This window comes from Leptonotus elevatus, chromosome 1 (genome assembly GCF_054856555.1).
Source record: "Leptonotus elevatus isolate MCC_2025b chromosome 1, RoL_Lele_1.0, whole genome shotgun sequence".
Taxonomy (NCBI): domain Eukaryota; kingdom Metazoa; phylum Chordata; class Actinopteri; order Syngnathiformes; family Syngnathidae; genus Leptonotus; species Leptonotus elevatus.
The window spans coordinates 27,249,900-27,267,012 of NC_141239.1; the positions used below are offsets into that span (position 1 = coordinate 27,249,900).

The 17,113-nt window shown below is 41.7% G+C and overlaps 2 protein-coding genes across 5 annotated transcripts in view; one reads left to right on the forward strand and one right to left on the reverse strand.

Annotated features, from left to right (window-relative positions):
- The first annotated feature begins 788 nt into the window (after positions 1–788).
- LOC147181449 (RING finger protein 222) lies at positions 789–3,160 on the forward strand. The gene has a single exon (XM_086079919.1). It carries the CDS (start codon positions 902–904, stop codon positions 1,541–1,543), a length of 642 nt encoding a protein of 213 aa, XP_085936045.1. The 5' UTR covers positions 789–901; the 3' UTR covers positions 1,544–3,160.
- Positions 3,161–4,182: 1,022 nt separating this feature from the next.
- arhgap44a (Rho GTPase activating protein 44a) overlaps positions 4,183–17,113 on the reverse strand; it is a 41,315-nt gene continuing 28,384 nt past the window's right edge. For 3 of the 4 annotated variants that reach the window (XM_086088141.1, XM_086088157.1, XM_086088132.1), the window contains 3 exons: positions 12,971–13,116; positions 12,487–12,897; positions 4,183–7,588 (listed from right to left, as the gene is read on the reverse strand). In XM_086088141.1, coding sequence (XP_085944267.1) covers positions 7,431–7,588; positions 12,487–12,897; positions 12,971–13,116 — 715 coding nt within the window. In that variant the 3' untranslated portion in view covers positions 4,183–7,430. Of the gene's footprint in view, positions 7,589–9,864; positions 9,919–12,486; positions 12,898–12,970; positions 13,117–17,113 lie in introns of all 4 variants that reach the window. The other variant, XM_086088149.1, reaches the window with a different exon arrangement.

Consider the following 17,113-nt stretch of genomic DNA (forward strand, 5'->3'; position numbering starts at 1 on the left):
TCTATCTATCTATCTATCTATCTATCTATCTATCTATCTATCTATCTATCTATCTATCTATCTGTTAACTGACTTCGCACCAAGCAGCAGTTTATCAGTCAGTTAAAATAATAATAATAATAAAAAAATCATAATAATAATAAAATGCTTCAAGCCATTAATTGCCACTCCCAGTTAAATCAGGCTTAGCCTATTGTCAAATTAATGTGTATTTAACCAAAACACACACAAAACACTTTGCCCAAGCAAAGCCCACTTAGCTATTGCTAATGTAGACAGATATTAACAATACTTGCAGGTATAGGCAATATGTTCTTTATCCTCCGCAAAGAATGACTAATATTAGCTTATAGTACTGTACTGATGAGCAGGTCTCAAGGAACAGTATATCCATCTGTCTGCTTGTCTTTTACTGCCTCCAGGTGGCTGAGGCGGGCATCCAATGTTTGTGCTTGTTAGAAAACACTTTATTTATTTATTTAAGACTGCAACAAATTAATGGCATTTTGATTCATTTCAATGAGAATTGACATTGACTTAAGTGTTTTAACTTTGGAATGTGGCCATGAAACAAAAATAAACTGGTATGTCATGGTATCACTGTATTTATTTTTATTTTTATATAGAGATCACACTTTTATTACTATTATAACCTGTCCACCTATTTACATAGCCTAGCATTTTATATATGTATTTGTATTTATTTATTTTAGAAAGGTGGACATCTAGCTAAGAGCTTCCCACCCCGTGCGCCCCACCCCGGGCCACAGGTGGCAGGCCGTGTTCCGCAAGGATCTGCGTCGACCCCGCCCAGTGAGGAGCGAGGAACGCGGAGAGGAAAGACGCACACGCACAGCTCGGCACCTGCATTGCTCATTGTTATTTTTTTTTTTTACTTCCCATGGCATTCTACAAGGATGACGACGCCCAAGAGGACGCAAACGAGTGTCCGGTGTGTTACGAGAGCCTGCGCGGGACGGAGAGAACTTTAAGCTGCGGACATGTGTTCTGCCACGACTGCCTGGTCAAGATGCTGGTCAGCATCCACGCCGAAGGACAAATCCGGGACACCCTCGCCTGCCCCGTGTGCAGGCACCTGACCTTCATCAGGAAGCGGCAGGAAGAGGCGCTCGCCTTGGCGGAGTGCAAAGGGGAGCATGAGGAGGACGCAGAAAGAGGAGGAGGGCAGACTTTGGAGGTGCCCGTGGGGACGCCGTTCGCCCGGCTTGAGGACGACGCCGCGCCGGCCGCTTCTCTCTCCGGGCGGCTCCGGCGCTTTTTCTGCGGGGACTCCGAGAGCTTCCGTCGGCCGAGGCTCGTCCATACGAGTCCCTGCAGCAACTCGGAGATCTTCGTCATCAGCGCCCGGGGGCGACCCATGACGGAGGACGACACGTTCAGCGTGGTGTTGACGCTGGTGCGGCCGCAGAGGAGGCGCCGGCGCCGGATCTGCAGCACGGCTCGGTGCCTCATGGTGCTGCTCTCCACCTTCACCATGATGGCACTGGTGGCTGCCGTGCTGCCATGGATCCTCTTGGCTTAATCATTAACTAGACAATAACGTGCCAAATATGAAGCAAAAGCTCGCTCTTTGTACTTTTAAGTGCAGAAACTTGTGTTATATAAAAAAGAGAGACTCTGGCACTTTGAAAAGGTAAATGATACACGACAGGTAAAATGTTGTGTTTAAAAAAACAAAACAAGCACAGTGATAGACTTTTTTTAACTGTCGGGTTTGATAATTTTGCACAATAAAGCACAATAAAATACATTTACTATTTTATATTCAACATTTGTAATTATTAAGATATAAATCAGTCGACACATGGAGTATAAAAAACTTTGCGCACAAAATAGTTTCCTTGTTATCAACTTCATCTTTCTAAGAAGGAAAAAAGTCACGCTACGTCGCTTGTTTTTAAAATCAAGAGCTAGCTGGCATTGGTTCTGTGCACTTTCAAGCTATCAACGAATGTTACAAATCCCACATCTGCTCAGGTGCAGTGTCGGGCCTGAGACTGGGAGGTCGTGGGTTCAATCCCCAGCCGGGTCATACCAAAGACTATTAAATTGAGACCCATTTGCCTGTCTGCTTGACACTCAGCATAATAGGTTGGAATTGGGGTGTGAGATCACCAAATTATCCCTGAACTGTGGAACATCAGTCATAGATGAAGGGGACATATGGAAAAGCACTATTCATTTGCAGTCTGGAATCCAGACTCTGGACATCTCCAAGTCTCCAGGATGCTCAATAACATGGACAAGTTGCTAGATTTGTTGCTAATCACTTTCATGGCAATCAAATGTCATCAAGCGCAGCCCGCCTTCAACCTCGAAAATGTGTTTGTCGTAATTGAGGACTCGCGGTACAACTTGTGAATGTTGTAAAACGCACTAATTGTTGCTATAGCATTGACACCAAGCAACATGGAGAGATTTAAACCAGTGGAGACTTTCCACTGCAGATCACCACTACAAATTATTGATGCATCTCGCCAGGCCGTATCTCATGGAGACGAGCCGCTCTGTAAGGAGATACGCAAGTTTTGGATTACAGTCAGTTGGCATGTCTCGGTCTTGCCTCATCAATCCGCAGTTATAAAACTCAGGGGAGCTGTTGTACTGTTAAAATGCAGAAAATATCTAATGCATGTTGTATGTCCCCACTCCCAACCCTGACTTTAAGTGTGATTGCACAACACTGAGAATCATCGTGAAAGTCTGGTTTCCTTGTGTGTCATCCCGCCTGGCCAGTCTTACAGGTTACACACAGGGAGGTTTCCACTGAACTAAACACACCATACTCTTACTTCCTTTATGAGCCAGTAAGTCAGGAGGACAAGCAGGCCTAATACATTTAAAATATTAATTGAGTTTTTTACTGTTAAGGATCCTGTTGTGTAAGTTGAGATAATTCAAACCATTTCTGAGATGTTTAACTTGGAGCTTTTAAAGCAGGGGTCAGAGACCAATGGCCAGTGGGCCACTTGATCTGGACCAAAATAGAGATAAAAACCTGACGAAGTACAAAAAAACAGCTGCAATAGTGGACCGGAACATTCTGAGGTGCATTTGGGAGCAATTCTCAATGGTTTGATGTTTTCCGTACAATAACTACTTGCAAAACATGAAATAAAAACTTGAAGGTACTCTGCAACACGTGTCCAAGCTTGAGATTTCTATTGTTTTTGAAATATCAATATGATGATTTAAGTCATATTATTTTTTTAATCACCCTGTAGTATGGTCATGATAGGGACAATAAAGTCCATTAATCCTGCTGTTTTGTTTTAGAGTACTAAACAAAACACATCTTTGGGAAGTTAAAATTCATTATTTTCAATGAAAGAAAAAAATTGCTAATTAACTCATTCACTGCCATTGACGGCAATAAACGTCAACAATTCATTTAAACTATTTCGATAATTTTAACATTTTTTCCCACTTTTGTTAACAAGAGTATGAAAACCTAGTGTTTTTTTAATATTGTATTAGAACTGATATAAAATTTGTGATTAATCGTGAGTTAACTAGTGAAGTCATGCGATTAATTAAGATTAAAAATAGTACTCGTCTGACGTCCCTAATTTTTGATAATCTTTTCTTAAAAAAATAAAAAAAGATTATTAAAAAAAGAGAAAAGATTATAAAAAAAAATTAGGGGCATCAGGCGATTACAATTTGTTTAATTAATCACAAATGTTATATCTGTTCTAAATGAGCAAAACCAAATCATACTCTTAACAAAAATGGAAAAACTAAACTAATAGAAATACTTCAAATTAATTTTTGACATCTATAGCTGTCAATGGCAGTGAATGAGTTAATTATAAAATACTTAATAATAATAATACATTAGTAATCTGTTTCAGTGGTTAAAAAATGTTATCCAGCTAATAAACACAGGAAATAATTTGACAAATGGCATTTTCTAACAAATTTCTATATGTAATATAAACACAGTATATATTTTGGATATTTGTTTTCTATCTACTAATCTAATCTGATTCCTTGAAATTTTACTTTTTTATTAGCAGTAATCAAACAAAATCATGAGCAAGTTTCACTTTGAATTCACTGCTGAAATAAATGACCAAGTTTTCAGCGCTATTCAAATTGACAGACATGTTCATTGAAAAGTGAATCAGGCAACTCCGAGACAAAAGAAAACACGAGAAATGCGACTTTATTAAAAATGTAGAGTTTAATATATATCTGTAGATCTATTTATGTCTGACATTCTGATAAAGATTGCAGGTAGGCTTCACAGTACACACTGTGTTCCACTTGATATGCTAAGCACAGGAGCAGGATGAAGTGGGTGGGAGGTGGGCTCATGGTGCTTGTTGTATGTCTATTGTGAGGACGCCGCATATCCACAGGCAACATCATCCGCTCCTCCGCCCACCTCTTTATACCTCACATTGCTCCCACATAGGACCGTTTCTTTTTCAGAAATGTAATTATGATTCACATTCTCATTCATAAAAGTCGCCGCTGATCCTGCACCCCTAAAAAGACAGTGATGGACACAAAACTATCAAAAAGTCTAGCTAGGTGCATGCTTTTCCAGAATTCCCCTTGTTTTTTTTGTTTTTGTTTATAACTTTAATGGAAACATGACCCAGCCCAGCGGCGGGAAGGTGAGTTCAGAAACGGTATTGAAATGTTTGGTGAAAGTCATCGGGTAGAAAACGTGAACAGATTTGTAAGGAAAAAAGCTCTTGAAAATGATGAGATTGTGCCTTGTTGTGTAAAAGAGTTTGCAGCCGCTATGCGAATATGAATACATGCGTGTAGGCAGATGATGCACCAAAGCTTTACAGTAATACTGTGCCGATGTTCATACAAGCCAGCAAGTTGCATGGTCTATAAAAAATAAAAAAATCATAACAGTAATGTTTCTGTAATGTGTCACATTCAGTCAGCCTCCTGGTAGATCCAAGCATGTAGAATAAAGTCTGTATTATGCCCATAGTTGTCAAAAAAAAACCATTTAAGTGTGAGGGCACTTGTAATGTTGGCATATAATCACCACAACTACCTAGAGCATAAATATCATGATCAGAAAATTCTCCATAAACACACACACACTGACGCATACCATACATCACTTTTACATGTTTCCCCGTTAAATAAATAACAAATCAATAAAGCTGAAAATGCAAGCGGCGTTGATGAACCGGACCTCATTGCTATTTTTATATGGCAAATCCTCAAAGTGATCATCAAACTTGGATGCCATGCACTGCACAAATTAAATGGTGAAGGTAAAAAAGCTTGGTACTTAAGTAGTAGTAGTCTTGGGTAACCATTTCCGAAACACTGGTCTAGGTCAGGACACCTACTTCAAACTGTGACTCATTTGAGCCAAATACCAATCAGGAGTTCATCAAATTTTTAGGTGAAACTAGTGTCAAGGCCTTATTATTATTTTTTTGAGTTTTCATGAATCCTTGAAATGATCGTCCAAAATTGAAGCCAGGCTCTGTCCACATGACAGAAGGCTTAGAATTCGCCCCAAATAAAAAAACAAAATGGCTGACGTCCTCGTCATTTTTGGGCATGGGTCCTTGATACTTATGTTGTGCATCCTGTTTTCATAGACATGCTCACTGAAGTTTATGTTGATCGATGTAACAGGTGTTTAGGGGCTAATATCCCCCCCGCCCCCCAAAACGCGATTCATTTAAAAAACAACAACACCTAAATGGCTTTCTCTCAACTTTTGGACAGAGGTGGATGTGTAAGAACTGTAATTGCACTTAAGACATTTTTACTCAAAAAAAACCAACCCACAACCTCTTGTCTTATTTGCTGTCCGAGTAGCAGTCATAACTTATGCAGAACCATGGAGAAAAAAAGTTGATAAGTATGAACATTTTCACTTTTACAGTTTAAACTTCCCACTTTTAAAGACGAGGCATTATTATTAGCGCATATTTTCATAACGCAACTGATTGTAGCATAAATAAATACACAAATAAATAAAATAAATAACTGTAATTTTTCTTCAACATGGAACAAAAATAACCTCACTTTGTCTACACGCGATAAATATCAGCACGTATACAGTATTTACATACAATGGAGATACTTATTCATATAGCTTTTCATCTCAGATTTATATACATCTATTTTATGTACACTTTTGTGTGTGTTGTATTTACACGCAGGGGTGTGACTCAGCTTGTAGCACTTGAACGAGGTTACTTGAACATAAAAGGCAGTGTCGAGTCGTCCTTGTTCGCTAAATTCCCCAAATAAATTGCCACCTTTTCAGACAGAGAGGCTTGTTGATACTGGCTTACACAGGATTGGCTCCCCAAATTTTGCAGCAACATTCAGGTCACACTGTGCAGGTAAAAAAGTGAGTCCATGGTATTAATGTGCCAAAACTAGGAGAGTTCATCAAATAGTGGCCTCCGCTCAAATAAATGCCTGATATCCACGACAGAAAAATAAACACCCTCCTCAAATAGATGCACCCTTCACCTTATAAAGCACATCATGTGCAGAAACAATCTGGCATCTTGTAAAGTTGATGATTACACACGAGAGAGAAAAAAACCATCACGTGGAAATAATTAGGTATCATCACAAAAAGAGAATTGGCCGCAGAGTGTATCATCCAGTTAAGAAATTCAACACCTTCCTCAAATACAACCCTCATTTTCTCCCTTAGAAAACACACACTTTGCAGAGAGGCAAAGCTAAAGCTTACATTTATGCAACAAATGTGGAAAAAAACCAATTACCTGGAAGGGTTAGGTATCATCTCAAACAGAGAATTGGAGTTCCTCATCCACTCTAAAAAAAAAAAAGCCTCCCTCAAATAGATGCCTATCTGTAAAGCTGACATTTATGGAAAAGCGGGGTAAGAAAGCCGGTAAACATTTTAACGGCAAAAGTCTTAGTATCTCAAACAGAGAATTAGATGCCGGGTGTGTCCTCCATCAAAGGAAAATACTTTCCTCCACCGAAACACCGTCCTCAAATAGATACTAGATGCTCAGTAATCTTAAAGTGGATTTTAAAAAAAATACTGCGGGCCACTTTTTGAGGAAATCAGCTCAGTCGGCATTATTGAAGATACCCTGTAAATCAAATGTATCACATCCATGTCACGCTCAATGAAAGGTATCTCATAATCATACAACTAAATTACATTTAAGGCAAAAAAACCAAACCAAACAATAAAACAGACCATTGCAACACTAATAAATAAAGCAAGAAAAGAAAAAGAAAAATAATAAAAATTTAGCTATAATCCAGTCGTTCCTCCTAAAGGCATCGGTTTGTCCCAAGTGGCATTTTGGTGTTTTTCTTTCAGTTCTGGATATAGATTCTTCATCTTCTTTGTTTGTTTAATTTATGAGGCCAAGCGTTGTTTATTTCCCTCAGGCCTTTGCCGGCGATTAGCGACGTCATAGAGTGGTCGCCAGCCGCTCCTCTTCGGGCGCGGCCTCCCCCAATGCCGGCGAGTCAGTGGTGGGCAGGGACCTCCTGCAGGGGGCGCCGCTGAACTCGTCGATGAGGCTGTCCAGATTGACATTGATGGAGGGGATTTCGTAATTGAAGATATCTAATGTGTGGCGGGTGAATGGCATGGCGACAGTGAACGAGAGGAGGAGGACAGATAGGACAACATGGATGGCGATGAAGTGTAAAAAAAATGAAAGAGCAGAAATGTTATTTGGGGGGGGGGGGTATCAACTCAACAGGCAACACAACGTCTAACCCGATTGGCTTGCTTTGAGTCCACGCTGAAGTCCACTAGAATCCAGTAACAAAAATGGTCACACAATGACACGTTACTGTACACTTTTGACGACAAAAGGCCAACACAAAGGCAACAAGATGTGTGTGCGTGTGTGTGTTGTTAGTGTGGGTGAGAGACATCAGGTGGGCTTGGATGGACGCTCGTGCTTTTCATTCTAAACCAGTGGTTCTCAAACCGGGGTCCCGGACTCCTGGGACTTAACTTAGGGGTCCGCAAAATAATTTGCAAATATGTCGTGTTATTTATTTTTGCTGTCCAGCAGGAACCTCATACAGTTTGTCCAAATATGGTCAATTTCACAAATCGATACTATTGGTCTGTCCCCATGTCATGTGTTATTTTTACATAATACTGAACACTGAAGTGTTGAAAACAGCTTAAGAACAAATCTATCAACTCTCTTGAACGCTCAGCTGTGTTGTAAAACTCCACCTCTTCCCCTACTATGTAGGAGCCGTGCAGCATTTTTTTGCCTCAAGATTGAAAGTCTGGAAGCTTTCTAATTTATTTATTGCATTACTCATGGCTCCAAGACCTTTGAAAAATAGTTTGGGAAGATGATGTAAACATTGCTGTTCGTTGTTTGAGGTACTACAGGCTTTTAATCAGATCAGGAGTCAGCATGAGTGCAGACTTGTGGCAATGTGTTCTACCAATTGAATCAATTGCATAAATAATAAATTAATATTTTTTTATCATATTAAATGAGTAATTTCACAGTGTTTTGTGGTGGAAAAGTACTGATGTTTACAGATGTGAGGATTCCGACCGACAGCAATGCTATGGGGGAAAGGCGAGCCAATAAACAAACCTAACTCACCAATAACTCTTCCCGACTTAAGCTTCGGGCCAATGAAGAGCTTTGAAATGATTGCGCTATATATCGCAGCTCTCTCACACTATTTTTTCCTGTACAGGTTAAGCAATGCAACTAGGGCAAACTATAAAATAAACAATTCCCATGGCAGCGTAAATGTTGCCCAGAACCCCAAATGTTTGAGAACCCGTGTTCTAAACTATTCCAATAAAAACACTGCTGAGCTTCTACAGTATTTGAGACTGATGAGCATGTGATTGAGCGTGGAAGTGCCGCCACTAAAAATAAAGGGAGCAGCGAAGAACTTGCCAAAGTGGGGTTACCGGTGCCCCGCACCTGGTACCACCCCCACCCACCATTACATCATACACCGGCGGCTGTTTAGAGGGCGATGTCTGCTAGCGTTAGGCTAACAATGTATCGACATAGTGGAATCTCCAAAGTCCAACGCACCTTGAGGTTCAGCAAGCATCAAAGGGTCGACTGCTTTTTTGCTGGCTTATAAAACTTTTTTTTTTTAACAATACTTATTCTAAAAGAAGACGCAGCGTCAACAAAGGGTGTTAAAATAAGCAAAGTGGTGCCTGGGGATACAAGTGACATAATGTAACTTATATACGATACGAGCCGTTATTCGACCTTTTTGTTTTGTTTAACTATTGCCACTGCCAGTTGCAGGTTACCATCAGACTAAACATAAAACAAAGATAATTACACTTTGTGTATTTAAAACATATTCCACTCACCCTAATGCTAACTATGTTTTAGCCATCTTTTTTTTTTTTTTTTACCTTTTCCATGACAAATGAATGCAACACTACTTAGTGTTCTTTATAATAAAAAATAAAAATAAAAATATATATTTTCACACTTGTATAACTGTGTCAACTGTCAAAATATCAATAAAGGTTTTACGTTGAATTGTTGACAAAAGACCATCAGATGTGGACCGGCGTCCCGTGTCCGATTTCGTTGGACTTCAGAGGTTCCATAGTAAAGGGCTTTCTGATGAACCTCGGTAAAGTGACTGCAATGTGAGCACGCTGCGGTGCACTCTGGGAAGTCCTTGAGCCATGCACAGTGTCATGCAAAAAGACAATGGCGTCCGCCTATTAGGAGGGGGTGAATGCTTGATATGTCCGTATTGATTGGGAGAGGCTGGCGCGTTTGGAGGCAGGCCGCAGGAGAGCCCAGAGGCAGCCGCAGTACGAGGCCAGGCAGTGAAAGATGGAGCGCATGGGGCGTGGGCGGTCTGGCTTACCCTAAATGTCCCCCTCACACTTAGCCCAACTGACGCCCTCATGGCCTCAAACAGCTGCAGGGTACAAAATAGTAGCAGGGGGGAACAAGAGAACCATAAATATATAAAAAATAGATATATAGGTCACAGGATGAGCATACTGTTTACAGTGGGGGAAATAATTGGCTATTTTTGCTTACGTACAAAGAAATTAAATCTCCAATTTTTATGGTTGTTTAGAGATTATGACACAAGACCAATTTGTGGTTTACTATTCACAAATTGTCCTATTCTTCGCTTGATGCTCCCTTCCTCTTCTTTCCTCTATCCTTCTCAAATGGTTATCTCAACCAGTTTATGATCACATTATGGCTATTTGCTAAAGATGCAGCTATTGTTAGATGTGCGATTGTCTCATCACCATCCAATTGTAGTAGACAGTACATCCGCGGTTCTCCCCTGTTGTCCCCCTGGGACCCAAATTGGGGCCCACTTTTCAAGAAATTAACAACAGTAAAGAAAATGTATTGTTAAGAATATCTTAGCAAAACAATCATATTTACAAACATAACTACTAGGGATGTAATGAAAACCAAAATGAAAAAAAGATGTGAGTGCATCCACTCAAATCCAATCATTCCACTTTAAAACGTACCACCCTTGATTTGTATCAACGATTTGAGTATCGTGTTAACAAACGAGTCCCGGATAAACTTAAATTAGTTAATTGGGGTGTATTCACACCAGAAGAGTCGTTTGGTGAATGAAGAAAGCGTTATCTAGTTTTATACTATATAAGTCGGAGTCCTTTTTTTCCCAACTTTGGAAGTTCAAGGGGGCGTTCTCGTACACACTTGCTGGTATCAAATCGGAAAAGTTCAACTTCCCACTTCCTCGAATGCACTATTCAAGGAAGGTGGGAAGTCAGATATATCCCATTTGGATTCTCCCAGTTTGGACATCAAAACAAAAGAGATGGCGAAGTTTGCGATAAATTGTTCGTGGTTCTGGTTAACGCAGTCATTACAAATCTGTAACGTGCTCCTTGAACCTACTTCAAATAACTCATTAAAGTAACAACACATTAATATAAATAAGTATCTGTTTAAAATCTTGTAAATTATGTTTTGCCATTCACGGTCTGTCTCTCCATGCGGCTCACCGTTGTCGAGTGACGGCAGATTTATACCGGTCAGTGAAGTTGGGGTCCTTTTTTTTTTTGACTTTGCAACTCTGATGCACAAGTTCAAAGGGTCGTTCCTGTGTTCACTCCCTTGTATGAAATCGGATAAGTCCGACTTCCCACGTACAAGATTTTGGCCGGAAGCCAGTGTTATATAAAAATATAAACTGCATATATAAAAATTGAAGACTTTTCCTTTCTTTTCAAGTGAGCAAACATCCACATTTAGAAAGACATTATTTCCCTCACTGTATCTTGACAGGACACCTCATCATCAGAACATCACACTGCAGACATATCAGGAAGCTTCTGTGGGCTAGGGCGCGTTCCCAGCTAACACAGATATACAGAGAGAGCACACGATGACCCTAATGGCAACTTCGTACAAGCGGGACCAGCTATGTGCTTCCTCAGATGTTTCTGCAAACATCTACACATAGCTCAAGCCATGAATACAAAAGACCCCGGTTCTCTACCCATAACACTGCTTAACAAGTACACCAGATGGACAAAAGTATTGGGACGACTAAAATAGGGAGATCATATGGAGCTTTCCGAAAAACAAACACAAAAACAACAACATGATATTGGAGTGTCTGTGCAACTTCAGTTGATCTCAAATTAATATAAATTGTTTGAGTTCAATGCCAAGGTCAAGTTCTTCCACACCAAACTCACTCGAAAGTGCATCTTCCCTTCGGATAGTCTGCTGGCATGGCTGCTTTAGAGTGCCTCGTTGTTGCTGCATCTCTGCAACACGACGCATGAGTATAAAGGCAAATTGTACACACTTTAATACGGGAAGGCAATAGAATGAACGGGGGGAGTTGTTAGTGACAGCCAGCGTGTCGACAGGGACTTCACACTAGTGTGGCTGCATTAGAGCGCCTCATTGTTGCAGCGTGGAAATGCCCTATGACGATGCAGTGCAATATACAGTATATAAACGGATATACGTATTTTTGTGGCTTAAACTTGTAGTTACGTATAGGCATAGGCTAGATGAAGTAGCATCCATTTTTCCAGCTCATCATCAGTAAATGTCATTTGACAGTTTGTGTGGTTTTAGTGCATTCAGCGGATGCGTCCACAACTTTTGACATAGTCAATCAAATTTGACCGTGTTGCTAGTAGCACTCTTCTCTGCAGCGTGTCAAATTGACAAGACATATTTCATTCAACAGGAACTCCGCACCTTACTCCTAAAAAAATGAATAAAAAACTAAAAGTATCCCATATGGATAAAGCGAATGTTTATAATTTTGTCCATAAAGTGTACCTGCAAGCTTATCTTTTTCAAGCTTCTGTATGAAAAAGGCCACTGTTACTCAAAGACATTCATTTGGGGATGGTGAATTCAAGCATGGTGTCCTATTACACTCGTCCACCGTCTCCGATGGACAGAGCCACGGCCAGTCTGAGCGAGGGCCGCTGCAGCTCCACCTGTGTCTGATGTTTACCTGTAGACATGCTCTCCCCCGGGGACAGTCCATCGGTGAGGACCTGCTCCAGCGGCTGGGGCGCCGGGACCTGTACCAGGGCCTGACCGGCAAACCCAACGGGGATGGTGGGCGGCTGCGGCGGGGGCAGGCTGGGTCTCTGCCTGGGCTTGGGGGCGGGCCGCGATTTGGTGAGCGTCCCTGTCAGCGAGGATGGGGACGAAAGGGAGTGGGGTGCCCCCAAGGGGGTCTGCCCTGGGGAGGATGGGGGCAGCACTTGACCCGGACTGCAGACCAGTCCGTAAGGGGAGGGGGTGCTGGGCGGGGTGGGGGACAGGCTGACTGGTGATGGCTGACCTGTGGAGTGGTCAGACATCGCACCCGACTGACAGTACGGGACCTTGGGAGGCACAGGGGCCAATTTTTTGGAACCTGGGAGCAAAAATCACATATTGTTAATTTATATTACTAAAAGAATACCACAAAACAAGGAGCTGACGTTGACCTTTGCGCAGGTTGTGTGGGCTGTGCTCTGTTGAGTGAGGGCACTGACTGCTGGTCTGTGGACTGCAGTTAGGGGGCACTGTTGGACTTGCCACTTGGATGCCTTTGTGGCCAATGACAGGGGAGAGCTCTTTACTCTTCAATGAACTGGGAAAAGCAGAAACACATTAATATCAGTCAAAGCAGCCATAGATACAAAAAGATCCCCTCAAATTCGAGACACAATGCCCCATGATGAAAAACTGAAAACAAGCTTTTATCATTTGATTTTATAAAATCACATATATTACATTTTCATATAGAATAATCATAACTATATACTGTAGATTCCTTTAAAAGGAACCCCGACTGTCATGACAAGTTTGCTCTATAATATGTATTTGTTACTAACATAACTATGAGATTTATTTTTCAAAAATCATCCACTTTAATACATTTTGTAGAAACTTTTATTTGGACGTACGTTGCCATTGTTATTTACGTGAAACGCCTATAAAGTAAGCAAGGTAAGTTTCCGGAGCGTTCCAAAAGAAACGATCGGGAGAGTCACCCTTCGCCGTCACCCTCCGCCACGCTGTGCTCTCGTCATTCACCAGACGCAAGAGTTTTGATCGTCCCTTTAGGAACGCTACGGAGGCTTACATTAGGGTGTATTCAGACCTGCACTGTTTGGTCTGCTTTAAACGGACCCGAGTTCATTTCCCACGCTGATCCGGACCTTTCGAATCCTGGTGCGAACCAAACAAGCGGGCCGAGACCCACTTTTTGAGGCGGTCTCGGTCCGCTTTCAAACGCACTCGGTGCGGTTCGCTTCACAGTCTGAATACAAACCACGACTGATCCGCACCAACTGCAGGACACACTTTTTGGTCTTAACAAGCCACCGTAGCTTGGGGGGAAAATTGCCTGGGAGTGAATATTGTGCTAAATTCATTCATAACCATCCAAATGCTGTTAGGCCATGCTGCTGTCAGCATGTTGTCGTGGGGGCAGTGCACGCAGAGCGCAACTGCTCCTCCGGTTACTGCACGCAATCAACGACGCGTTCCAAATTGTCGCGGAACCTCTGTTGAATAAGCTGCCCTTGACGCTCGCAAATATCTTGCATCTAATAACGCCACAAATATGCAGAGCAGTAATGCAGCACGTTGGAATATCATCCATCCATCCATTTTCTTTACCGCTTTTCCTCACAAGGGTCGCGGGGGGCGCTGGAGCCTATCCCAGCTGGCTTCGGGCAGGAGGCGGGGTACACCCTCAACTGGTTGCCAGCCAATCGCAGGACACACAGAGACGAACAACCATCCACACTCACAATCACACCTATGGACAATTTGGAGTGTCCAATTAACCTGATATGCATGTCTTTCAAATGTGGGAGGAAACCGGAGTACCCGGAGAAAACCCACGCAAGCACCGGGAGAACATGCAAATTCCACCCAGGAAGGCCGAAGCCAGGACTCGATCTCACGTCCTCTGCACTGGAAGGCGGACGTGCTAACCAGTCAGCCACCGTGCCGCCGTCGGAATATCATGTTTTCTTTTATTTTCGGGTTTGGTTATGCGTTCAGCCCTCGTCATTTTTGTCCAATGGGAGCACAGATCGTCACGCGGGTCGACGTGATTACGCAATATAGTCCACTTGCAAAAAGCACAGTGTGAATATGAACCGCACCAAACGGAAAAAAAAAATAAAGTCCGCTTTTGGTCCGGACCAAACAAGTGGACTAAAGGACTTTTCTGGTCTGAATACACCCTTACTTTCTTTATAAGCATTTCACATTGCTCAGCAGAGAGCCTGCCCCCATGCTGCGTCACTATGCAATGAATGCGTTGTGACATAAATAACAATGTTATTTGGCGTACGTCCAAATACGTTTTGATAAAATTTATTAAACTGGAAATGATTTTTGAAAAATTAATCTCATAGTTATGTTGGTAACAACCAAATAAATAATATAGAGCAAACTTGTCATTACAGTCGGGGTTCCTTTTAAAGGTATTAATTGTACATGAAAAAGAAAGTTAAAGTTAAAGTACCACTGATTGTCACACCCACCTAAGTGGGGCAAAATTCGTTCTCCGCATTTGACCCATCCCGAGAGAGCGGTGAGCAGTAGCAGGGGGCGCGCCCGGGAATCATTTGGTGATCTAACCCCCCCAATTCCAACCCGTAATGCTGAGTGTCAAGCAGGGTGGCAATGGGTCTCATTTTTATAGTCTTTGGTTTGAGCCAGCCAGGGATTGAATCCACAAGCTCCCCAGTTTCAGGGCAGGCCCGCTACCACAAGGCCACTGAGCTGGTAAATAAATAATGAAGTTATCACATTAATTCTGGACAAAATATTAACTTTTTACTGCTGAAAATGCACTATTCAAGGGTACATTTGAATAACTGGGTCTTTTGAGTATACCTATCCACAATTAAGTATGAAAATAAGCAACCAAGGAAATCATACGTTTTCTGCCTATTTACAAAAACGTGTCTAGAAATACTGCTCCACACAGTTTCCCATCCCATGACATAATCAGCTTTGGCTGACTTTTAAGAAGCTACTTGGAATACTATCTTGTCCAAAGCTAAAAGGTAAACAAAACTGCACTGGGCTTTGTTGGATGTACAGATTAGTGATAGCTAACAGTGTTAGTTTCTAACAAGCAAAACTACTTGACTGCTCGGTGAAGCTACACACACATTGTGTTGTATATCAAGTGCTCCATGTCATTTTGGGTATTGTATTTTTTTTTATCAAATCTGGGCTGTACTTTCTCCCTCAAAGAGAAGCTGCGGGAGTCAGGGGTCTGACCCCATGGCAATGAAAGATAATTTCAGCAAGACAAATATTGAAGTGTGCAATAACTCTTGATCCTTGGGGTATCTTGACAAAAGCATGTCATAGACATTTTTATTAAGATACAAGGGAACTATTTTAAATGCAAAAAAATATTTATATGGTTTGCATAAAATATATTGTGTCCATAACAGTTATCAGTGACGATAGCAAAAATGATAACAGTTTTGCCTACCCAAGTACTCGTGTTTAGCCATTAAACAATGACATGAATCAACATACTGAGCTAATGGTTAGCGTAGCGGCATGTGTAAAACATTTCTTACAGAAGATGATTTTATGACATAAAACTTTTCAGAACACCGGAATATTTGATGCATACTGTATGTCACACACTCACCAGCCACAATATTAGGTACACCTGCACAAACTCCAGCCTTTTTTTTTTGAGCACTCGTCCTCATTCGCTTATCATACCTCAACCTGTCCCAGCCTGACTTTGCACGAGAGGCAGGTCGCCAGCCAATTGCAGGGCACATACAGACAACCAAACATTCAAATTAACACCCAAGGACAATTGCGAGTCATTAACGAACATAACAAGCATGTCTTTGGAATGTGAATGAAATCAAATACATTCTTGATGAATATGAATTTATATTGAATCCTACCTTATTTCCTTGTGTGATACAATGCAGTTCTAAAAACTGAAATATACTGTCTTTCTAATAACTCCTGTGCTAGTGTACCTAATAAATTGTCTGTTGACACGCGCACTCATAGCACTTTGTACACAGGGCCTGTTTGTGGGACACAAAAATGAATTTCAGACCAATCATTTTAATTTTTGCCCAGCAACGACGTAAAAGTAGCATCATCAATTAACGTAGCCATCCAACAAAGAACACAGAGGAAGACAGGCAGAAGAAGCCAAGTGTATACAGTATAGTGTGGTCTAATATCCTGTTGCAGGAAGTCCTCCCAACTGACTCATCATCATATCGCTGAATGTATGCTAGTCACATTGCGGCACGTGACATCTAATTAAGTGCGCCCTCGCTGCGCTGTCACTTGAACTGTGCGTCTCCGACCAATAAGCCCGCGCTCGCCGAGCCGTGAGAGGAACTGTGAACACGCAAGCCCGTTCTGACCGCCGTAGACACAATCATGATGTAACAATTCCCGCTGTCCAGTTTGGTTGAAACACATACGGCATTATGAGTTGGTACACTGGCACTCGACGTACTGCGATCTGGCAGCAGGAGGGCACGGGACATTACATTAGGTACACCTGCACAGTCTTTTACAGGTTGTGGGAAACCTCTTCACCAACCAGGGAGCTTTTTCTATTA

Bases quoted from the DNA above. Each gene is read 5' to 3' on its own strand.
- LOC147181449 (XM_086079919.1), top strand. From the start codon at position 902: ATGGCATTCTACAAGGATGACGACGCCCAAGAGGACGCAAACGAGTGT.